Below are 26217 nucleotides of genomic sequence, written 5' to 3'. Positions count from 1 at the left end.
AAATGTAAGACCTGAAACCATGAAACTTCTAGATAAAAACAGAAATAAAGCTCCTTGACATGAGTCTTAGTAATGATTTTTTTGGATATGACACCTAAAGTACATGCAACAATATAAAAAATAATAGAAAAATGGTACAGGTGAACCTGTTTGCAGGGCAGATATAGAGACGCAGATGTAGAGAACAAGCATGTGGACACAGGGGGGAAGGGGATGGTGGGATGAATTGGGAGATTAGGATTGACATATATACACTACCATGTGTAAAAGAGACAGCTAGTGGGAACTTGCTGTATAGCACAGGGAGCTCAGCTCGCTACTCTGTGATGACCCAGATGGGTGGGATTGGCTGGGGGGGCAGGGGGAGGGTAGGAGGGAGGTCCAAGAAGGAGGGGATATATGTGTACATATAGCTGATTCGCTTTGTTGTAAAGCAGAAACTAATACAACATTGTAAAGCAATTATACTCCAAAAATAAAATAAACAAGTGGGACTACATCAAATTCAAACGCTTCTGCACTGCAAAAGAAACCATCAACAAAGTGAAAAGACAACCTGTGGAATGGGATAAAAAATCCGTAAACCATATACATGAAAATGGGTCAATACCTAAAATATATAAATAATTAATTAAATTCAATAGCAAAAAACCCCAAATAACCTAATTTATAAATGGGCAAAGGACCTGAATAGACATCTCTCCAAAGAAGACTCATAGATGGCCTGCAGACACATGAAAAGATACTCAGCATCACTAATCATCAGGGAAATGCAAATTAAAACCACAATGAGATATCACCTCATGCTTGATAGAATGGCCATCATCGAAAAGAAAGAGATAATAAATGCTGGCATAGACGTGGAGAAAAAGGAACTCTTGTGGCCTGTTGGTGGGAATGTAAATTGGTACAGCACTATGGAAAACAGTATGGAGGATCCTCAAAAAATTAAAAATAGAACTCTCACATTCCAGTCCTGGGATTATATCCAAAAGAAATGAAAACATTAACTTGAAAAGATATCTACATCCCCATGTTCATAGCAGCATCATTTGCTATAGCCAAGGCTTGGAAAAAATGTGTCCATCAACAGATAAATGGATAAATAAATTGTGGTATACATAGACAATGGAATATTATTCAGCCATAAAAAGTGAGAAAGTCTTACCATTTGTGAAAACATGGGTGGACTCTGAAGGCATTATGCTAAGTGAAATAAGTCAGATGGAGAAAGACAAATACCGTATGATCTCACGTATATGCAGTATTAAAAAAAAAAAAACCTCATAGAAAAAGAGATCAGACTTGTGGTTACCAGAAGCAAAGAGTAAGAGGAAGGGAGATTGGAAGAAGGTGGTCAAAAGGTACAAACTTCCAGTTATAAAAAAAACAAATACTAGGGATGTAATATACAAGGCAACATGGTGACTATAGCTAACACTGCTATATGATATGTAGGAAAATTGTTAAGAGAGTGAATTCTGGGCTTCCCTGGTGGCGCAGTGGTTGAGAGTCCGCCTGCCGATGCAGGGGACACGGGTTCGTGCCCCGGTCTGGGAAGATCCCACATGCCGCGGAGCGGCTGGGCCCGTGAGCCATGGCCGCTGAGCCTGCGCGTCCGGAGCCTGTGCTCCGCAATGGGTGAGGCCACAACAGTGAGAGGCCCGCGTACCACAAAAAAAAAAAAAAAAAGAGAGAGAGAGAGTGAATTCTGTGAGTTTTCAAGAAAAAAAAATGGATTTTACATTTTTAAACGATTGAAAGAAATCAAAAGAATAATATCTCGTAATGCATCAAAAATGTATGAAATTCAACTTTCAATGTCCATGGACAGAGAGAGTCCTTTTGGAATACAGTCACACTCACTCATTTAAGTACTGTCTATGGTTGCCATCTCGCCACAACAGTCGAGTTAAGTAGCTATGATGAGGACCACAAGGTCCGCAAAGCCTAAAGCATTTACTATCTAACTCTTCATAGAAAAAGTTTTCAGACACATTTAAAACAGTCAGTTTTAGGATGATTTGCTATACCACAACTGTTAACTATGATTTTAAATTTTTCATCCCATGTTAAATTTTTTTGGCTTACATGCTGTGTTTTATAGTTATATCTATGCTTGTATATTTAAATTTGTTATTACTTTTTAGAATATTTCATTGTGGTTATATCTCTTTCTTGAAGCTTACTACTATTTTCTCTGTAGCCTAGTCTGTCATCAGTGTTTGTAAATGTTCCATAGACACTAAAAAAGAATATGTGCTCTCTGTTAGCAGGGTATGCAGTGTGGCATATGTCTACTACCTCCACCTCATTAAATATGCTAAATAAATCCTCTTTTTATTTACCTATATTAGAAAATAGTTAAACTATTACAAAATGATTATGTCTCTCACTGTTTCTGTTTCTAATAGTTCTAAATATCTATATTTTAGAATTTATTTCTATACTCTTATGTGTTTAAAAATAGCTTGGAACCACCAATTACTCTCATTTTCCAAATATAGCACATATCAATGGCCACCAAAAAGGGCCAATCCCAGAGCCACAAAGATCCAGGCCAGCATTCTGATTTTCCTTTTTTGTTTCCCTTCATTAAATTGAACAGAGTGCTGAGACTTAAATAAACTCAGACATTCCAATGTCTGGATTTTTCTTTTTCCAAAGTTAGCAAATGAGCAAAGAAAAACAATTCACAATAGAGGGAAGAAAAATCATTAAGAAAGAAAAATGCAAATTTATAAATTGAAAGATTAAAAGTTGTGTGTGTATGTGTTTGGGTTGGGGGGGATGCAGAATGTTCACTTTATTTCTTTTCCTACCTAGGATTATTCTAAATACAAAATTTCTAGTTAGAGAAAAGGGAAATAAGTGATTGCCCCAGGAGTACTGTGGAAAAAGGAATCAGGAGATTCCAATTTGAGCCTCACACACCAGTGAGCTGTGTGATACTGGGGGAAACATATTAAACCCGAACTAAGGTAGGTCCAGTCCGGCTTTGGAAGCAGTGAGCAGCTTGCCAAAACTACTGTGGATTGTCCAGGTGAAGATGGCCAGAAGCAGATGGTCGCTAGGGAATGTTCCAGGATGCTGGACAGCTGGTGGAAATCAAGGCTCAGCAGGGATGTCAGCTGTCAGCACTGGGAGAGAGGTGGAGTCAGCTCTCACTAGAAACATCAGTTGATGTCAGATCAAAGGCCCAAGGAAGGCCTACGCTGGAAAGCTGAAGCTAAGAAGAGATAAGAATAGAACCCAAGTGGTGGCAAAGTAGTTGCAGAACAGAACTCAGTCTGAGCCAAAGGCAGGCAGGAAATTGGGCAGGGCAGGAATGAGTCTGGGGGTCTAAGGAGCAAACCGAGCGTCAGGAGACCGAGTCAAACTCCAGATTCTCTATCCAATTCAAAAGTCAAGGGCAAAAGAAGGTCAGCCAGCAAAGTCTGGAGAGCTGTGCCTACACCCTCCCAAAAGGAAGGCCTTTCGAGCTGGCTTTGTGGAATCTCCCACCAGTTTTCAGGGGGTCTCTGGCCATGATGCTGTTAAATTCGAAGTTCTTACATGTAGGAAGGGGTTAAGTTCAATGATATCCTAGGTTCTATCCAGCTCCCCAAGTGTTTAGGGCTCTAACATTCTATAAATCTAAAAATATACATTAAGTTCCAAAGGAGAAATGAGGGTATTAAATGTTTTATCCAGGGAAACAGAGTTTACTGGACGCCCTCCACCACCATCCTCACCCCCCCGCACATACATATAAATATCCCACCACTACCACCTAATGCTTTCTACTAAAAGGCAGTGTGGAATGTTTTATAGCCCTTCTGGAAAAAAGGAGGGGGAGAGAAGGAGTGGGATGACATTCCATTCCATCCTGACTCACTTAAAGATATCATTTGATTCTCAGTCACAAAGAATTCTCTTAACAGGGTAGAAAGAGCCCTGGTCACGAGGAGCTTGTTTGGAGTTGCAGTGGTTCCCTTTGCATTCTGTAAGCCAAAAGGGATGCATTCCAGGGCTGTGTTTCTTTCATTCTTCTTCCCTCCAGGCTGATTTTATAGTAACAACAAATAGCCACTTAAATCTATCTCCAAATAACCAACATTCAGAAAATGTACCACATAAAATGTAGACATTTTACAAGAGACCATCTATTAGCCGATAATGGCAGAGCTGCCATGGAATGCATAAGAAAACAAATGTGACCCTCACCAAACGTCAGATCCATTTATCCTAATCAGCCCTCTGCAGTGGATCCCAGATAAACCTACAATGATATGATTCAAAGCATTATGAAAGGTTGAGGGGAAGGTTACAATAAACTAAATATGTAGGTTGAGGATATATAAAAATCATGTGAAATGCAGCCTCATAAGATACTAATAGTAGGCAGAAGGGAAAAAAAAAAGGCTGGCAGAAGAGATTTTAAAATGTGATCATATGGGAAAGAGAATATTAGACCAACAAAAAAGAAAACAATAAGTTTCTCTATGTATATTAAAACCATGTAGACATGGGAGAGCCGATGGTTGCCAGGTTTAGAGGGGAGGAATTAATCAGGGTTAAAAGAGACTCCCATAGCCTCCCAGGCCTGGCAAAAGTGTCAGTGAGGGGAACGTAATCTCTGGGGCTCCTGATTGCTCTCAGCCTTCATTCTGCTTTTCACTCACCTTAGGCAGGGCTTTGATGATTTCTCCACTTTCCCCATATTAAAATCTAGTCTGAGGAAAGGGCCTGGGGAATTTTATTTACTCAAAGGAATAAGACTACATGCTTTAACACACCCCCCCCCACCCCTGTGCTGTTTGAAGCTTAACGGCGGACAAACTTTTAAGCCCCTAAAATCTGTAATTGCAGAATTTCTGAAATCGGCAAACTACGTGTGAGGAAGGGTTATATTTCATGGAATACAGGTTCTTGCCAGTCCTTCTAACTTATATCATGTAGGCAGCCACTGATAAAACCCTCCCTGTTCTCTAAGCAAACCACTTGTTCAATGAAGCCTTTCTGCAAGTAGCTAAAACCCACCTAGGAAAGTGATAAGTGATATCCATCTATTATTTAATCGTAAAAGAGTTCAAATTGTGAATGACAGGATAAGGACGGGAAGATGGGGGCGTGGAAGGCAGGCAGGAGGGAGGACTGAAATGTGGATTTAAGATGGGGGGTAGGGGAAGGGGCAAGAGACAGAGGGCTGTCTGAGATGAAATATGTGGTAGTTTTACTTTCTACTAAAAATGAAAATTAAGGCTATTATAGATATTATTTAAGAGAAAAGTAAAGTCAACAGTTTTCAGGAAGGCCAAAGATACCCATTAAAACTTTGAAAAACTTAACCATAAAAATGACACAGGAGAACTCATGGACGTATTTTATTTCAGAGTTCAAAGCCCCTGACTGAAGCTTTTCATAGAGTCTATTAACACAGCATAGCAACTCAGGAACACACGAAAGTGCTTCATTCTTTATGAGGGTACAACCACAAATGCATGGAATAATTTAAGTGGAATGTTCACAAGTTCCAAATTCATTGCCCACACTGAGAAAGTGTTTCTTGAAAGGGAATAGTATATGAACTATTAAGGTCATTGGGTTTGAAAGAGAAAAAAGAACAAGCACTATTAATAGCCTTTATTAGGAGCACTGTACAAAGTTAAATGTATTCCTGAGTCTTGTGAGCTATTTTTAATTTTTTTAAGAAGTTGAACAGAAATCATTTGTTTAGCTGCAAAAAGGTCATACAGGCCAACTAGAATGTCATGCTTTACTTCTGCTAGAATTAAATCAAATCAGTACAATAACACTAGTTATATCATCCTAATCAGGATCTGACTGGCAGTTAAATGAAATTTATTAAATAAAAATTGTGGAAGGTAATTCATATAATAATTACAGTTTGGGAGAGGAAAATCTCTCAAAACTTGGCATCCATGAATAAAAAAATGATATAGGAGAACTCTGATGGCAAAAAATGTGGGGGCTTCCCTGGTGGCGCAGTGGTTGAGAGTCTGCCTGCGGATGCAGGGGACGCGGGTTCGTGCCCCGGTCTGGGAAGATCCCACATGCCGCGGAGCGGCTGGGCCCGTGAGCCATGGCCGCTGAGCCTGCGCGTCCGGAGCCTGTGCTCCGCTACGGGAGAGGCCACGGCAGTGAGAGGCACGCGTACCGGGAAAAAAAAAAAAAAATGTGGGAACTGTAATTTCTGATTCTTGAGGATTGAGGTTCTCCTCAAATATACTGAGCACTGTTGTTTGCTGAGAGCTATGCTGGCTGCTTTCATGCCAGTTCTGTTTTTTAATTCTCACAGTGATGTAGGTATTCTTATATGTACCGTATATATGAGAACCTGAGGCTCAGAGAAATCAGAGGATCTGCTCAAGACCACAGAGTTAATGGAAGTCTCTGGTTTCAGATTCAGGCCTTCTGACATTCTGTGATCATAATACAGGCCTCCTAGGTTAGTTTAGAAAAAGTTCTCATTTCTAGCTACCAGTGCTCTCCTCTTTTTATTCTGACCTGACATTGGGTCTCTTCCCTTTGGCCACTTTGCCAAATTGGGATGGCTTTGCCCCTCACTGGTTCATACGTTCACTAACTGAAAGAACATCTAGCACCAGGGACCCAAATAGGCACCAGAAATAAAAATTTAAAAAGACAGTCTCTTACGATGTGCATAGTGTCTGACGATGTGTCAATGCAGGCTCATCAGTTATAATCAGTGTACCACTCTGGTGAGGGATGTTGGTAGTGGGGAGGCTGGGGGGGTAGCAGAGGGTACATGGGAACTCTCTGTTCCTTCCTCTCAGTTTTGCTATGAGCGTAAAACTGCTCTGAAAAAACTGTCTCTAAAAACAAAGAGATAGTCTCTGCCTTAAGAAATGTACTGCAGCGTCAAGGCGGAGGACTAATGACAGCTGAACGCAATAGATGCTTTGAGTCAGCAACACAGGAGGGGCTGCTTTACACACACAAACGAGATGGGAAGAGCGCCCCAAACTTGTGCTCGTCTTAAAGGACTGGTAGCGGCCAGTGAGAGGAAGAAGGTTCGTCATTTGAGTGAAAAGCAATGAGCCTGTGGGAAGACACAGCAGATTAAAAGACCAGGCCAAGTTATAAGATGGTTCTAAGGCAAAAGTAGGAGATGCAATTACATGTGTTAAGATAAATAGTTTAAACTTTATCTTCAAAGCTGTGGAGACTCCCTGAAAGACCTAGGCAGGGAAGCGGGATGACCAAATTTGTCTGATGGAACCAAGATGTCAGTTTTAAAAAATTAACATTATATTTAGGCATCTTTGAAGTCACAAGCCCTCCATGAACAGCCCCAAAATGCTCCAGGTCCAACTCTCCGATACTCTGAACAAGTATATTAAAAATAACTTGACACCAAATTTAAAGAGGTGAAGCTCTTTAAAAAGTTCTGGATTCAGGGCTTCCCTGGTGGCGCAGTGGTTGAGAGTCCGCCTGCCGATGCAGGGGTCACGGGTTCGTGCCCTGGTCCGGGAGGATCCCACATGCCGCGGAGCGGCTGGGCCCGTGAGCCATGGCCGCTAGGCCTGCGCATCCGGAGCCTGTGCTCCGCAGCGGGAGAGGCCACAGCAGTGAGAGGCCCGCATACCGCAAAAAAAAAAAAAAAAAAAAAAAAAAAAAAAAAGTTCTGGATTCAATTCAACAAATGTCTGTTTAGCACCTCTGTTTAGAAGACCCTGAACTACAGCATTTAATTCACCATATTTTAATACAGTAGACCATGAAAATAAGTAGATATTCAATTGCATACCAGAAACTTGACTTCAGGAAAACCAGATCATTCAAAACCAAAAATAACTACTTATTTTACTATAGGTACTGCCACAGTACTTTATTTTTTTTAAAACAGTTCGTATGTGGCGTTTTTTCTTCACATCTTTATTGGAGTATAAATGCTTTACAATGTTGTGTTAGTTTCTGCTTTATAACAAAGTGAATCAGCTATATGTACACATATATCCCCATATCCCCTCCCTCTTGCGTCTCCCTCCCACCCTCCCTATCCCACCCCTCTAGGTGGTCACAGAGCACCAAGCTGACCTCCCTGTGCTATGCGGCTGCTTCCCACTAGCTAGCTATTTTACGTTTGGTAGTGTATATATGTCATTGCTACTCTCTCACTTCATCCCAGCTTCGCCTCAACACCCACCCCCGTGCCCTCAAGTCTGTTCTCAACGTCTGCATCCTTATTCCTGCCCTACCACTGGGTTCATCAGTAACCGCTTTATAAAATTCCATATATATGCGTTAGCATACGGTATTTGTTTTTATCTTTCTGACTCACTTCACTCTGTATGACAGACTCTAGGTCCATCCACCTCACTACAAATAACTCAGTTTCATTCCTTTTTATAACGGAGTAATATTCCATTGTATACATGTGCCACATCTTCTTTATCCAGTCATCTGTTGATGGACACTTAGGTTGCTTCCATGTCCTGGCTATTGTAAATAGAGGTGCAGTGAACATTGTGGTACATGACTCTTTTTGAATTATGGTTTTCTCAGGGTATATGCCCGGTAGTGGGATTGCTGGGTCGTATGATAGTTCTAGTTTTAGTTTTTTAAGGAATCTCCATACTGTTCTCCATAGTGGTTGTATCAATTTACATTCCCACCAACAGTGTAGGAGGGTTCCCTTTTCTCCCCACCCTCTCCAGCATTTATTGTTTGTAGATTTTTTTGACGATGGCCATTCTGACTAGAGTGAGATGATACCTCACTGTGGTTTTGATTTGCATTTCTCTGATGATTAGTGATGCTGCACAGCTTTTCATGTATTTGTTGGCCATCTGCATGTCTTCCCTGGATAAATGTCTATTTAGGTCTTCCAACCATTTGGTGTTGAATTTTGTCAAAAGCTTTTTCTGTATCTATTGAGATAATCATATGGTTTTTATTCCTCAATTTGTTAATATGGTGTATCACATTGATTGATTTGCATATATTGAAGAATCCTTGCGTCCCTGGGATAAATCCCACTTGATCATGGTGTATGATCCTTTTAATGTGCTGTTGGATTCTGTTTGCTAGTATTTTGTTGAGGATCTTTGCATCTATGTTCATCAGTGATATTGGTCTATGGAGGCTAAACAGTGCGCTGCTAAATAACCAAGAGATCACTGAAGAAATCAAAGAGGAAATCAAAAAATACCTAGGAACAAATGACAATGAAAACACGATGATCCAAAACCTATGGGATGTAGCAAAAGCAGTTCATAGCAATTCAAGCTCACCTCAAGAAACATGAAAAATCTCAAATAAACAATCTAACGTTATACGTAAAGCAAGAAGAACAGAGAAAACCCAAAGTTAGCAGAAGGAAAGAAATCATAAAGATCAGAGCAGAAAGAAATGAAATAGAAACAAAGAAAGCAATAGCAAAGATCCATAAAACTAAAAGCTGGTTCTTTGAGAAGAAAAACAAAATTGATAAACCTTTAGCCGGACTCATCAAGAAAAAAAGGGAGAGGACTCAAATCAATAAAATTAGAAATGAAAAGGAGAGATTACAACTGACACCACAGAAATACAAAGCATCCTAAGAGACTACTACAAGCAACTCTATGCCAATAAAATGGACAACCTGGAAGAAATGGACTAATTCTTGGAAAAGTACAACCTTCCAAGAATTACCCAGGAAGAATTAGAAAATATAAACAGACCAATCACAGGTAGTGAAATTGAAACTGTAATTAAAATCTTCCAACAAATAGAAGTCCAGGACCAGATGGCTTCACGGGTGAATTCTATCAAACGTTTAGAGAAGAGTTAACACCCATCCTTCTCAAACTCCTCCAAAAAATTGCGGAGGGAGGAACACCCCCAAACTCATTCTGTGAGGCCACCATCACCCTGATACCAAAACCAGACAAAGACGTCACAAGAAAATTATAGGCCAATAACCTGATGAACATAGATGCCACAGTACTTTAAAAGGTAAATTTGTCTGACACTGTTAGTTTTATCTATGACAACTTAGGGTAACCAACATTTTAGGAATGCCTTCACTAGGACTATACTGACATACGTTTCCCTAACATGTGCAGCATTTTTCAAAAAGCAATTTAAAAGTTGTCATCAGTTTCTCTCCAAGCTACTTTTTTTTCTTCTTATGATTTATTTATTCCTCAGTATAAAATTACACTCCATTTGATATTTCCTCCTTTGATGTGAACTATCTTTTTTCCTCACCTGCCTAATTTTATTTGTCCTGTAAGACTCATCTCAACTGGAAAAAAAAAAAAAAGACTCACCTCAGCTGGCACTGTCTGCAGGAAGGCCTCCCCTGACTTGCCCAGACTGAGGCAGCCGCCCCTTCTCTGGGCTCCCACCACCCCGTGCGTGTGTGTACAGTGGCACGTCACACACACTACTTAATTCATTGCTCTACCTGTTTGTTTTCCTACTTAGACCAAGAGCCACCTCATCTTTCATCGCTGTACCTGCAGGACAAGGGCACCCAGTCAGTGGCCATTAGAGGAAGCAGGAGGAATAAAATGAATTGTATTTCTATTTTCCCTATTATTTCTCTTTTCCTTCATCCTCATGGCATGTCTTCCTATTATTTCTCCCCAACTCCTAATACATCATCATAATCCTTCTGTTCTTAGTATCAACACACATCATGATTTTCAGTCTCTCCCGGGAGGTCTGAACTATTGCAAAAATGCTGGTCCCACGTATGGGTAGCACAGGTTGAGGAGTTTGTTGCTCCTTAGCTTTGCAAAGGAGGGGTTTGTTGTAACAGATCCTGCATTAGTCTCGATTTTATCTTTTCTTCTGTGTTTTAGCTGGGGACTTTTAACATGCTTTAGCTTTGCCTCATTTTTGGTCTTAGCAGCTGGGTAAACAGACTTTCTGAAACACCCTGGATAAAATGGCAAATTCAAGGGGAAAGTCTTCCACCTTTAAATTAAAAAAAAAAAAACTTGCTCAGGCCACAGTTGGGGAATAGTAACACCTGAGAGCACTTGAGAGGGATCGTGTTTGTGCTAGCTATGGAAAACTTTGCTGATGACAAAAACATGCAGCTGCCTTTCCAAGTGAGGCTGACCACTCTCAGAGAGCAGCATCAAACTGAATTTAGCAAGAGTGACAGAAAAGTGAGGTAAACGACTGACATTTCTGGTAGGCACTTTCTGAAGAGTCTATGAATTGCAGAGGAGAATGCAAAGAGAATCACATGATTCTAAAACACTTAAATGAACATTTGCCATGGGCAGGAAAGTTACTTTGGGAAATTACTCAGGAAATTAATCAAAACTTAGGAAAAATACTTTGGAAGGAAGATTTTGAAACACAAGAGGGAACCTTTGTGTGTATTTAGGAGAGCAAACTTTGTAAAAATCCATAAATGCTTCTGTTTTCACTTTTGGATATCGAATTGGATGAAAGGGGTGCGACGTTTTGTTTTGTTTTGTTTTTAAGGAACACCAGGAGTCCATCATTACTAGAGTTTTTTTTTAAAGTTGTCTAAAGTGCAAATTCACTCTCACAAATCCCTCTACATTGTTATGTATTTTAAAGATTTTCCAAAATAGAAATACAGGCTGAGGAAAGTGTCTATGAGCATTAAAGGAAAGTTTTATGATGTAATGTTTAATATCAGACAACAGGGAAAAACATGGTATATTCAGATGGCAGTGTAGCTACTGTTACCGAAAATATGCTTTTCTATAGAAATGACAGGAAAACCACACACACAAAAAACTGTAGCATGTGCACTGTAATATGCTCACAAAAAGACAAAAAGACAATAAGTTATTAACAGGCACAGACTGTAGCTGCAATACTTTTGCAAAGCAAAATTTACAAAGAGTGTATATGAAAAATACGGACAACTAACTTCTTAGGCATATCAAAACACCTTTTTATGGAAGAGGTCTTAAAGAAAAGTCTTCTAGAACGTCTACAAGGTTTACTCTAATGAAAGCCCAGGCAGGCAGGGAGTTGAGTTTTGTTTTGTTTTTGAAGCCATCTTCCCAGTACCCAAAACAGTCACTGGCACATAGTAGGTAGTCAATAAATACGTGTTAAATAGATGAGTAAGAGAAGGAACAAATGAGAAGCATGTTCCATTGAAACTCTTGAGTCCCTAGGTCTCTTCAAGGTGTGGAAGGAAGTTTTTGCTGGTTCTAAGTTGCTGGAAAACTTCGAATTCTACCCGGTAGAGTACTCCCTTCAAGACGTCTCTTCAGGGTGGGGAGGAATGGGTGAAGGTGCTCAAAAGGTACAAACTTTCAGTTATAAGATAAATAGGTCCTGAGGATGTTATGTGCAGCATGGTGACTATAGTTAATACTACTGTATTGTATATTTGACAGTTGCTAAGAGAGTAGATCTGAAAAGTTCTCATCACAAGGGAAGAAAAAGATTTGTAACTGTGAGGTGACAGATGTTAACTTACTAGGGTAATCATTTCAGAATATATACATATATCAAATCACTATTTGTATGCCTTAAACTAATGCAACATTATATGTCAATTATATCTCAATAAAACTGGAAGAAAAAAAAAAAAAGACCTATCATCAGGTTACACAGAAAACAGAAGTTGTTGACAAGCTAACTCATTTTATGGCCAAAAAATTTCCTTTGTTTCACAAGTTGCAGAAACTCTTTTATCATAAACTCTATAATAACTTTTACAGCATGATTTTCCTGCCATCTCCCCCTACTCTCTCCCTCTGGACCCACCTCCCTATATTATTCCTTTATATTGAGAAAAGGTGGAAAGGAGAGGTCATGTCAGATTGTGGAAGGCCATGATGTCAGAATAAAATGACCAGATTTAATCATGTAATTAATATAGAGCCATTAATATTGTGAATATTGGAAAAACATAAAATCATATCATGAAAATGAGACATTTTACAACATTCACAGAGACTTCTGAAAGCCCAACACTTAACGGTACTAATGAATCCAGGGATTTTTATTCAGAAAAACAAATGATAAGGTTATCGATGGGACTGAATCAATATCCTAATCTTCCCTGGTCATCACTGTTTGATCGACCATGGAGGAGAAGAGACCTGAGCTGGAAGAGACTGTAGAACTGCATCCCACAAGACACCACCAAAACACGTCCACACGCCAGCCCAAGAGAGCAGGGACCCTGGCCTCTGGGCAACCAAGGGCCTCTCTGTGGTCTGTGTTTTAACAGCAGGATGATGATGATGGGAGCTCCCTTATCAAGTTTCCTCCCTTAAGACTACCCTCTAGTCTCTTCTTTACAAGTTTGATTCCTTAAGTCTGAATAAAGACATAGGAACCTATGGGTTCCAAAATGCTGAAATTCTCACTTCTGGGTATATAAGAGGAGAAAGAAGAAGGTGTTAGGTTATTTAATTCACCCCAAAAAGAGAAATTTGAAATTAAACTGTTACAGATGCTGCTAAAAGTCTGTCCACAATAGAATTCTATAACAGAATTTAACAAGGAATACAGGTTTCAGGACACAGGAAACAAATAACTTAACTCTGTGGTCCTTAAAGTTAGAAGAGTGCTGGCAACTCAATAACAAGATGACACTTGTAGGGCTTCCCTGGTGGCGCAGTGGTTGAGAATCCGCCTGCCGATCCAGGAGACACGGGTTCGTGCCCTGGTCCGGGAAGATCCCACATGCCACGGAGCGACTGAGCCCGTGAGCCATGGCCGCTGGGCCTGTGCGTCCGGAGCCTGTGCTCCGCAACGGGAGAGGCCACAACAGTGAGAGGCCCGCATACCGAAAAAAAAAAAAAAAAAAAAAAAAGATGACACTTGTATCTGCCTAGGTTTTGTATTTTTCTTGGGTCCACTCTTCTCACAGCATGGATATGATTTATTTAGACTCTCAAAGAGCTTTTGATAAGGTTCTCACAAGTGCCTGTTATTGAAACTTGGTAACAGTGGTGTGAAAGGAAAAAGTCATATCAATGAATTAAATGAATCAAAAACTGCCTGAGAGGCAAAGAGGCAAAAAGCAGAGATAAAGGGCCAATTCTCATGGGGTGAAATGTTAATGACTGAGGGCTCTCCGGCTTTGCAGTAGAATCTGAGTTTTGTTTAACTAATGACCAAGAAAGGAGAGCCCAATTCTCATTCCCCTCTTCTCTGCATATCAGTCCCACACACAGAGGCCCCATTGATTGAAGGAGGAGATACAGGCAGCAGAGAAGAAGTGCTTAAAATCCAGGAAAAAGCAAATAGGTAATGAATGCAGACTCATGTAGAGATCCCCAAAGGAGAAGGGAAGAGGAATAAATGTAACATTAGCAGAAGTTTTTTTCTAAGAACTTTCGCTTGTTTGTTAGTTTTTTAATACAATTGTTAAAGGTTACACTCCATTTCGTTATTACAAAATATTGGCCATACTCCCCGTGTTGTACACTACATCCTTGTAGCCTATCTTACACCCTATAGTTCGTACCCCCCACTCTCCTACCCCTATATTGTCCCTCCCCCACCTCCCCACTGGTACTCAGTTTGTTCTCGATATCTGTGAGCCTAAGAACTTTGATATATCTATGCTACATGGAAACAAAAGGGCATTTTCAAAAGACAAGATATGGTATTTGAATAAAAGTCCTTAATTTATTGGTTTGATGAGAGCAAATGTTCCATACTGAAGAACGGTTCACATGGGCATTGAGATCCACAAAGACCACAATCTATTCCTATAGATTGAGAAGTTAGATGTAAACAAAAGTGAAACTGATAGGAAAGAGTAAGAATTATTAACTTTTTCTGAGGCAAACTTGAATAATTGATACAGGTTTTAACAAAAGTATAACCTGACATGAATGGAATAGTTTGAAAATCAAATACTCTAATTGGTCAGCACTAATCCTTTATGACTCAATCTGCCATTTGCAAAACATCATCATGACAAACTACACAGAGAGGCTCAGAAAAGCCAACAAACTCTTGACTGAACCTCCCTTATCTCAGTTTCCTTATCTGTAAAATGGAAATAATAGAACTTCCCTCATGGGATGATTATAAGGGTTAAATGAGATCATGTATGTAGAGCTATTCATACAGTAAATGTAAAAAATGATGTTGAATTATTACTGTTAGTATTTATGATAGACTAAACCCAAACACTGACATGCCACAGAGAAGCAACTAATGCAAGCTATTGTGACGTTCTTATTTGTATCATTGTTATGATGCAGTACTTAGTAAGACATGTGAAATACTTTCAAACAAAGAAAAACATAGCTTTAAAACACATTTCCACTAACCAATTTTGTAAAATGAAAGATAATTATAAGTTAATCTAAATAAGCCAAAAAGAGCACCACAAAATGCCAGATAAATGCTAATAACATATTAATTCTTAAAGGTACAAACAGTAGAGCCAAGCTTACCGGGTCGATAGTATTTTAATAAGCTCTTTTCTATTCTGTACCCGAAGGCGGTTAGTTCTATACTTGGAATCATCAATCAGTTCAGGCAAATTCAAGATCTAAAAGGGAAAAAGAATTTTAAAGTGTAATTCACAAAATTTTTGTGTACCTGCCTGTGGGTACTAATGTTCAGGACCCACCACTCCATCCTCAGGACCATTCCTTGCTGGTCTTTATACTTCTTAACACAAGGATATATAGAGGGAAGGATCATGCAATTAGGATGGGTCATGCTGGTGACTGTTTTTCTCATTTATAAGAAGTTTTTCCTACATTTAAGCATGTGCCTACATACAGGAAAACTGAAAAAGAGTTATCAGACCCCCCACAATATCTTGTACCCATTTATGAGAATATACGAAAAGAGTTATCAGATTCCCACAGTAAGTCTTATCTAGAGGAAACAGAGACAGAGGTACAAATTGGGTAAAACTGACCTAATTCTAAGAACCAATATCATAAGTGCAAGTCTGCAGTTACATCAAGCTCATAATCAACATATATCTTGTAGGTACATTCACTTATTTGTTCCACATGTAAATAAAATAATATTATCTGTCCCAGTAGTCCTATCCAGCATGTTGTACAAGGTGCTAAAATAAAGGGAAAGCATACACACTTGCCCCAAATGCTCCACATTAAAACAATGTCAAATTAAAAGATAGCCCTCCTATAGAAGTGTCCCTATTTTTCTTTACTATGACTCCCTGAAGGAATAACAAATAGAAATGCTTTTATATACTTCCTCTTTTGCTCCTCCTCAGTAAAGAGAAAATCTATCTTGGAAGTCCCAGTGGACATCTTGCAATTTTAACAAGACCGTAATGAAAGTACCAAGTGGATTTGGAATGGAAAAGAAGTTTTAAAAAGAATGTGTGGAGGCAGTGTTTGGCAGTGGTGTTGGAAAGTCAGAAGGAACATTTATGGGCTAGGGGCAGGCCATGTGGCCTACAGAAAGCTTCACTACCTCTATTAATGTATTTGCCTTAAATATAAACACTTAATGGTTTCACTTGTTTCCCACAGTTTAAATAAAATCAATCCATTAATCATCTGACAAAGGAGAGAGAAGTGAAGAAGATTCCCTGAAGTAAAGAGAGGATCTCAACGGTGTAATTTCTCTTTCACATGTTTCACTTATTCATTTCCTTTAGGAATAATAAAGACAGCATTACTCTCTCAGATTTTAAAAAAGTGACACCACATACAGTGCCCTTTCTAGAAACCTCCCTGTCACCACACCTGATCCAAGAATTGGCCTCAAGCCTTATCCAGGAATCAAAACACACCCTCCCCCACCAAGAGTGAATAAGTCATTTCAAGAAAAGGCAAGTGCCTTCACTAGATCACATGTTACATTTATAAATGTGGCCTCGCCCAGAATACACTGTAAGCTACATAAAAAACTACTCAGTGTTTGCACTCAATGGTAACTGGGGTGCACTCATGTCTCCTTCTCTGAATATGACTTATTGGACCTCTTTTCTCTTTGAAAGTTGGTGTTAAATAGTGGGTAAAGTAATTATCCTTCTGTCTTCACCTATGCCGGCATTCAAAACGTTTCTAGAGAGACTGCTTCAAGAGCTGTGGTCATAACCATGCTTTAGGTGCTTGAAAGAGAATGCTGCCTGGGAGAAAATGAAACAATGTAAGTGAAAGTGCTTGACATATTAAGCATTAAATAAATGTGAAATATTCCAAGTAGGTACTGTTTCTCCCCAAAGAGATACTAAAGCATGTGTCTGTTCAAAAAAGAAGGATGGGAAAGAAGGGAGAATGTAAGAGAGATTATCTACTTAACTTTCATTTCTTAAGGATATTTCTATTGGCTATAGAATTCTGCAGTTACGGTTCTTTCCTTTTGGCCCTCTAAACACGTTGTACCACTTCTCTCTGGGTTCTGTAGCTTCTGACAGGAAACCTGGAGTCAATTGAGTCAGTGTTCCTCCAAATGTATCAATATTACGTCATTCTCTCAGGGTGCTTTCAAATGCTTTCTCTTGGTCTTTAGTTTTCAGCAGCAATATTTTGATGTGCTTGGGCATGGATTTATTTGGATTTATCTTATTTGGGGTTTGCTGAAATTATTAAATCTGTATGTTTTTAATCTTTCACCAAATTTGGGAAGTTTTCAGCGATCATTTCTTCATCGTGGCTTCAATTTTTTTCAGTCTGTTCTCTTTCTTCTTTCCTTCTGGGACTACAGTGACATAAATATTAGATTTTTTTGTTACTGTCCCACAGGTCCCTGAGTATCTGTTCTTTCTTTCGTTTTGGGGAGGGGACTATCTTTTTTTCCGTTCTTATGTTCAGACTGAATAATTTCTATTTATCCCTCTTCAAGGTCCTTGACTGTTTCCTCTGTCCCCTCCACTGTGCTACTGAGCTCATTCAGTGAGGTGTTTGTTCCTGTATTCGGTTGTTGGCATTTTTCAGTTCTAAAATGTCCATTTGGTTCTTCTTCAAATCTTCTATTTCTTTTCTGGACATTTCTACTTTTCTATTTATTTTAAGTATCTGCGATGCTTGTTGGAGTATCTTTATAATGGCTGTTTTAAAGTTTTCATGAGTTAATTCCCACATCTGTATCATCTTGGCATTGGCATTTATTGATTGTCATTTCTCATGCAGTTCTGGTTCTTCATATGCTGAGTAATTTGGGATTGTATCCTGGACATTTTGAATATTATGTTATGAGCCTCTGAGTCTTGTTTATTAAATCCTACAGAAAATTTCTGTCGTTATTGTTTTTAGCAAGCAGTTCACCTGGTTAAGTTCAGACTGCAAGTCCCAACTCACCTTCTATGTGCTTTGGTTCTACTGTTAGTTCAGTTTTCAAAGGCTTTGCAATTGCTTTTTGAACCTGTGCCCTACTTAATGGTCATGCTGCAACCTGGGAAGTTGTCTATTTGTTAATAGTTCTCAACATCTTTGGTGTCCTGACTAGGACCAGATCAATGCATGTGCAGCTCAGGGGTGAGCGCAGGAGTTCACAAACAACTTCAAGGATCCCTTTCTGAAGCTTTTCCCTCTCTGCAACCTCTTTCCAGTTCCCTAGAGCTCCCCTCTAGTTACCCAACACCCCAGCATACTTCCAGGGCAGAGGCCAGTCAGTGGGAGGGCGGAGGCAAAAGCATCAAGGATTCACCCCTCTCTTTGGGGATCACAGCTTAGTGAAAAAAGAAAGGGCCCCTTCCTCAGAGTTTTGGCTCCTGTTCATCCGCTGCTGCCACTACAGGACTGCTTGGAGGCTGGGGTGTGAGAAAATGAGGAAGGGGACAAAAAGGGAGGATGTCCACACTCTCTCTGACATTAGACTCCACTTTTACGCTCCTCACACCAGGAGTGAAGAGCATCTCCTGGAACTCAGCTCTGTCCCCTGGTGCCCACTTCCAGGTTTCAGACTGTGTTCACGTAAAGGAATAATCAGAGAGAAAAACCGGTAAACTTACTGCCAGTTTAAAGGTATTTCAAATCCTGGTATTCCTTCCCAATTTTCCTGCTATTACTTACTCTTCACAGTCCTCATACAGATGTTCCATGCATTCTGTACGGGTTTTATCACTGTGTTCCGTGGGTGAGACAGGGAGAAATGTGCTTATTACTCCATTTTACCCAGAACCAGAATCTCCACACCTAGTTGCTAGAAAGACCATTTATCAAGTTCATACTGTGAGCCAGGGACTGTACTAAGTGTTTTACTTATCTAATCTAACTTTTAAAAAAAAAAACCGTAAGTTATATATTAGTATAGGTATGTATTATAACCTTCATTTTATCATGAGGACACTGATGCTTAGCAAAGATTAAGTACCTTGCCAGAGATCACCTGACTGGTTTCAAGACTCACAGAATGCCCTAGAATTAAAATGTCCTCAGACCACCTGCTCTAAGATCAACTATAGGGTTTGTTAAAATGGAAGTTTCCTGTGCCCCACCTCACATACTAAGTCAAAATCTTTGGGACAGGGGCTCGAGGAGATTTCCTATGCATACTAAAGTTGAGAACCAATGTCTATTGCCTCCAATAAAAGAAACTTTCAGTCTAGATGACTTTTAGAAGGATGTCAGTGTATCTCAAATAGGAATATATACCCATTAGCGTTGGCGTCAATCAGCTTAAAATAGCTTCCATGTGCTCATGTGCCCGACCCTCCCGCATCATGTCAAGGGACATAAAATAGGGTTTGTTGTAAGCCAAGTTTCACTTTATATGCAAGAAGATTTTCTGAAGCCCAAGCCTTGAAGCCAAAGCTCTTACTGCCACTCTAATCCCTGACAGTAAGAGTATTCTCATAGGGCCCCTCCCAACGAAGTTATTAGTCAACCAGTATATCAAACTCTCTCTTGGAAATAGACTGGACGTAAGTAAATTCTACTCATTCATCACAAACAATACTGCCACATTTCTCCCCAGGAGGTACAGCAGCCCTGTCTTTCATGATGGACTTTACGTGGCAAAATAATAATTTTGATAGGCTCATTGTCTAACTTGGGGTCCTCCACTTCTACAAGGCCAGCCTGAACTATAAAACCCTCTGTAACAGATAAAGCTGAATAAAAGATACCTAGAAAAAGCTCGCCCACTATATATGGGAAGCGGGAGAACCTTGCATCAAATAAGGAAACAGATGATTTTTTTTCCTTAGAAAAGATTTTTAGGACAAGTTTACATGTAAGGGTATAATTATGAAGGTGAAAAACTCAATCAGATTGCAACGTTTGCTGAAGATGCCTAGTAAATGATGTAGATAACATTAAAATCCAGTACACATAAAACTTTTCTTCTGAGGATCTCAGAGTTTTATAGACATTGCCTTAATGGCTCATAACAGGGATTATCATTCCTAACTCACATATGGGAAAAACAAGGTCAAGTATGCCATTCTCCAAGGCCCTCTGTAGTCTCCTTTTTAAAAAACGTGTCATAACACACCATAACAATAAGTCATATTTTAGTACTAAAACTGATGGCAAATATTCTGCTTTGAAATAAAAATCTTTTTCAAAAAAAACGTTCTTATGGATATTTATGAGGAAGTTCAGAAGTTTTAAATTGATCAGCAGTAATGAATCAAAAATAAAAAGATTCAGTGCAGCTATTTTCAACAGTGAAGAATATGTCAACCAGTAATTTCTACCCCCTCCCACCCTGATTCTGGAGAGAGAAAACTCCAAAACATATGGCCCAAGAAGAAAATCTGTCCTTGTTTATAGCAATGAACTGGCTTTTACATCTCTGCAGCTAGAGTACGCAAATGACTTCACAGGCAACGGCTTCCGTATGTTTTATATTTTTAACATTGACCGTTCATAATAAAGGTTCTTTGATCCCAGATCAAATGTTTGAATCAATTTTCTCTACACTTACTCAGAGTCACCATTATAAAAGCTCCCCTCTTTCCCACCTCAGATGTTCCAGCCCTTCCTGCAATTGGAACTATCTCCATTTGTCACCTTCTCTGCGTTACTTCCCACCCCTTTGCTGTGGTTTTTAGCCGTGCTCGTTAACCTCATACGAAAGAGGCACAGCAATAAATAATTTTTGTACATAATAAGTTAACTACAGTAAATAAGGTTCCTCTAAGGAATTCACAGGCATCTTTATTAAAACTGAAAGCTCATGGTACAAGGAAAAAAACAACCTTTCCCAACCAGTAAAACATCCTCAACAGGTAAGGCCTTTCCCTACATGTTAGAAAAATAAATTTTATGTATATATATATATATATATATATATATACATTTAAACTAGATTATTTGCCTGGGATTAGAACTCTAAAAAGTGAACTGAAAACTAAAGCCTTAAATAAAAACAAAAAACCAGAGTCTGGATAAATAATAAATATAACAAATTGAAAAAAAATGTCCAAGCAATGCTAAAAATTGAGAATATCTTCAACATAAAATTACTTTAAATAATTCCAAGGCCTTTATTTAAGGCCTTGTTTAGGGACAACATTTTTGTTTTTTGTTTTTGTTTTTGACTGTGTTGGGTATTCATTGCTGCACGTGGGCTTTTTCTAGTTGCAGCAAGTGGGGACTACTCTCTTTGCTGTGGTGCATGGGCTTCTCACTGTGGTGGCTCCTCTTGTTGCGGAGCATGGGCTCTAGGCCCACGGGCTTCAGTAGTTGTGGCACGTGGGCTCAGTAGTTGTGGCTCGCGGGCTCTAGAGTACAGGCTCAGTAGTTGTGGCACACGGGCTTAGTTGCTCTGTGGCATGTGGGATCTTCCCGGACCAGGGATCCAACCTGTGTCTCTTGCATTGGCAGGTGGCTTCTTAACCACTGCACCAGGGAAGTCCCCAGGAACAATATTTTTAACATGACAATTGCTAAAAACCTAAAACATGAATTTTGCAGAAAGGTACTCATTAAACAAAGACTAATTTGAAGAAAAAAAATAATTTTCTAGTGGTAAGTAAATAAATTTGGTAGTAGAATAACTATATTTGGGCCTAATTATATCTTGTGGGGTTTGAAAAAGAATAAGAAAAAGAAAGAAGAGAAAAAAATCTTTTTCCTTCCATATCTTGGCTATTATTAGATGTAATGCTGCAGTGAGCATAGGAGTGCATATATCTTTTCAAGTTAAGTGTTTTCATTTTCTTCAGATATATACCTTTAAGTGGAATTGCTGAATTGTATGGTAGTTCTATTTTTAACTTTTTGAGGAATCTCTATATCGTTTTCCGCAGGGGCTACACCAATTTACAATCCCACCCACAGTGCACAAGGGTTCCCTTTTCTCCACATCCTCACCAACATTTGTTGTTTCTTGTCTTTTTCATAATAGCCATTCTGGACAGGTGTGAGGTGAGATCTCACTGTGGTTTTTATTTGCATTTCCCTGATGATTTGAGATGTTGAGCACCTTTTTTTTTTTTTTTTTAACTTACTACTATTGGTTTATTATAAAGGATACAACTCAGGAATAGCCAAATGGAAGAGATGCACAGGGCAAGGTATGAGGTGGGAGGGTGCAGAGCTTCCATGCTCCACTACCCTCCCATCACCTTGCTGTCTTCACCAGACGCTCTCTGAATCTTATAGTTCAAAGGTTTTCATAGAGCTCAATCTCCAGTCCCCTCTCCCCTTATTGGAGGTTGGTAGGTGGGGCTAAAATTTCTAACCGTCTAATCACTTGGTCCTCCTGGTGACCAACCCATGCTGGGGCTATCTAGGGACCCCACCCTAAGTCACCTCAGTAGCATAAACTCAGGTGTGATTGAAAGGAGCTTGTTGTGAATAACAAAAAACGCTTCCATTATTCAGGAAATTTCAAGGGTTTTAGGAACTCTGTAAGAAATCGGGGACAAAGTCTAAATATATTTTTGTATTTTACCACTTCACAGAAGTAGAAAGAAAAAAGAAAAACCCACTTTTATCATACCACCAAAATATGGTCTGTATTAGCATTATGGAATACTTCCAGGCTTTTCTGTGAATTTTGAGTACTATATTTATATTAGCATGGCAAACATTTTATGCTAATATTTATATTGAAAAAACTTATCGCTATTGCTTTATGAATGTCACTCAGATCTCATCTTAATGTTATTTCTTCAGAGGGACTTTCCCCTGAAAACCCAGCCACTATTTTAAGACAGTAGCCTATTTTAATTCTCTGCATGGCACTTACCATGAATTGTTTTGGAGTTTTGTTTATTTATTTATTGTCACTCTCCCACTGAGCATCTTTTATGTACCTGTTAGCCATCTATATGTCTTCTTTGGAAAACTGTCTATTCAGAACTTCTGCCCATTTTTTAATTGTATTGTGTGGGCTTTTGCTATTGAGTTGTATGAATTCTTTACCTATTTGGGGTATTAACCTATAATCAGATATATGATTTACAAATATTTTCTGCCATTCACAGGTTGCCTTTTCATTTTGTCAATGATTTCCTTTGCTGTGCAGAATCTTTTTACTCTGATGTAGTCCCACTTGTTTATTTTTCCTTTTGTTGCCTTTGCTTTTGCCAATAAACCTTCACCAAGACTGATGTCAAGAAGCTTACCACCTATGTTTTTGTCTAAGGGTTTTATGGTTTCAGGTCTTATTATTGAAGTCTTTATTCTATTGTGAGTTAATTTTTGTATATGATGTAAGACAGTGGTCCAATTTAATTCATTTGCGTATGACTGTCCATTTCCCACCACTATTTATGGAAGAGACTGCCCTCTCCCCATTGTATATTCTTGGCTCCTTTGTCATAAATTAACTGACGACATATGAGTGAATTTAGTTTCAGCTCTCTATTCTGTCCCATTGATCTGTGTGTCCATTTTTATGCTAATGCCATACTGTTTTGATTACTATAGCTTTGTAATATAGTTTGAAATCCAGGAGCATGATGCCTTCTCCCTGTTCTTCCTTGTTCTTCTTTCTCAAGATTACTTTGGCTATTTAGGGTCTTTTGTGGTTCCATACAAATTTTATAATTGTTCTAGTTCTGTAAAAAATGCCACTGGAATTTTGATAGGGATTGCACGGAATCTATAGATGGCTTTTGATAGTACTGACATTTTAACAGTATTAATTCTTCCAATCCATGAGGACAGAATATCTTTTCATAATATCTTTTCATTTATTTGTGTCTAATTTCTTTCATCAATGTCTTACAATTTTCAGTGTATGGGTCTCTCACTTCCATGGCTAAATTTATCCCTAGGTATTTTATTCTTTTTGGTGCAATTGTAAGTGAGGTTGTTTTCTTAATTTCCATTTCTGATAGTTTGTTATTAGTGTACAGAAACACAATAGATTTTTGTATATTGATTTTTATATCATGCAACTTTGCTGAATTCATTTACTGTTCCAATAGATTTTTGGTGGAATCTTTAGGATTTTCTAGCTATAAAGTCATATAACCTGCAAGTAGAAGCAATTTTACTTCTTCCTTCCCAATTCTGATAACTTTTCTTTCTTTTCCTTGCCTGATTGCTCTAGCTAGGACTTCCAATTCTATGTTGAATAACTATGGTGAGAGTGGGCATCCTTATCTTGTTCCTGATCTTAGAGGAAAAGCTTTCAACCTTTCACCACGGAACATGATGTTAGCTGTAGGCCTGTCATATATGGCCCTTCTTAGGTTGAAATATGAGCCTTCTATACTTAATCTAAGACTTTTTTACTATGAATGCTGAATTATGTCAAATACTTTTTCTATGCCTATTGAGATGATCATGATTCCTTTCTTTCATTCTAATAATATGATATATCACATTGATTGATTTGTGTGTGTTGAAACATCCTTGCCTCCCAGAAATAAACCCCACTTGATGATGGTGTATGATCCTTTTAATGTATTGTTGAATTAAGTTTGCTAAAAATATTTTGTTGAGAATTTTTACCTCTGTGTTCATTAGGGACATTGGCCTGTAGTTTTCTTTTCTTGTGGTGTCCTTGCTGGGTTTGGTATCACAGTAATGCTGACCTTGTAAAATGAATCTGGAAGTGTTCCCTCCTCTTCTATTTTTGGAAGAGTTTGAGAACTGGCACTAATTCTTCTTTGAATGTTTGGCATAATTTACCAATCTGGTCCTATACTTCTGTTTGTTGGGAGGTTTCTGATTACTAATTCAATCTCCTTACTAGTAATCAGTCTCTTCAGATTTTCTATTTCTTCATAATTCAGTCTTTCAAGGTTGTACATTTCTAGGAATTTATTCATTTCTTCTAGGTTGTCCAATTTGTTGGCATATAATTGTCCATAATAGTCCCTTGCAATCCTTTGTATTTCTGTGTTATCAATTATGACACTTCCTCTTTCATTTCTGATTTTTTTTTTTTGAACCTAAAGGTTTGTCAATTTTGTTTACCTTTCAAAGAACCAGCTCTCCATTTCACTGATCTTTTCTATTGTCTTCTTAGTCTCTATTTCATTCATTTCCGCTCTGATCTTTGTTATTTCCTTCCTTCTACTAACTTTGGGCTTTGTTTGTTCTTCTTTCTCTAGTTCCTTGAGGTGTAAATATAGGTTGTTTATTTGAGATTTTTCTTGTTTCTTGAGGTAGCCATCTATCGCTATGAACTTCCCTCTTACAACTGCTTTCACTGCAACCCATAAGTTTTGGTATGTTGTATTTCTATTTTCATTTGTCTCAAAGTATTTTTTTAATTTCTTTTAATTTCTGCATTGATCCAGTCATTTTTATGGTTGCATGTTGTTTAATCTCCACACATTTGTGATTTTCCAGTTTTTTTCTTGTAATTGGTTTCCAGTTTCATACCATTGCCGTCAGAAAATATGCTTGATATGAGTTCAAAATTCTTAAATTTATTCAGACTTGTTCTGTGGCCTGACATATGATTTATCCTGGAGTATGCTCCATGGGCACTTGAGAAAGAATGTGTATTCTGTTGCTTTTGGATGGACTGGCTTTTTATATACCTGTTTAGTCCATCTGGTCTAACTTAAGACCAATGTTTTCTTATTAATTACCTGTTTGGATGATCTATCCATTCATGTAAGTGGGGTAGTAAAGTCCCATACTATTATTGTATTGATGTCAAGCTCTGTTAATATTTGCTTTCTACATTTATGTGTTCCTATGCTGGGTGCGTAAATATTTACAAATGTTATATACTCCTGTTGGACTGACCCATTTATCAGTATGCAATGCCCTTCTTTGTCTCTTATCACAAAAGTCTGTTTTGTTGGATGTAAGTATTGCTACCAGAGCTTTGTTTTGGTTTCCATTTGCATGAAATACTTTTTACATACCTTCACTTTCAGTCTGTGTGTGTCCTTACATCTGAAGTGAGTCTTCTGTAGGCAGCATACATATGGGT

At 38.7% G+C, this 26217-nt stretch overlaps 1 protein-coding gene across 4 annotated transcripts in view; it reads right to left on the bottom strand.

Annotated features, from left to right (window-relative positions):
• SUGCT (succinyl-CoA:glutarate-CoA transferase) overlaps nucleotides 1–26217 on the bottom strand; it is an 827778-nt gene that overhangs the window by 551328 nt on the left and 250233 nt on the right. For all 4 annotated transcript variants that reach the window (XM_067042878.1, XM_067042879.1, XM_067042881.1 and 1 more), the window contains one exon: nucleotides 15381–15478. In XM_067042878.1, the coding sequence (XP_066898979.1) occupies nucleotides 15381–15478 (98 nt within the window). The remainder of the gene's footprint in view (nucleotides 1–15380; nucleotides 15479–26217) is intronic.

The sequence above is a fragment of the Kogia breviceps genome, chromosome 9 (genome assembly GCF_026419965.1).
Source record: "Kogia breviceps isolate mKogBre1 chromosome 9, mKogBre1 haplotype 1, whole genome shotgun sequence".
In the NCBI taxonomy this organism is placed as follows: domain Eukaryota; kingdom Metazoa; phylum Chordata; class Mammalia; order Artiodactyla; family Physeteridae; genus Kogia; species Kogia breviceps.
The sequence above is the reverse complement of the archived record's forward strand: the minus strand, read 5'-3'. Positions and strand labels throughout refer to the sequence as shown.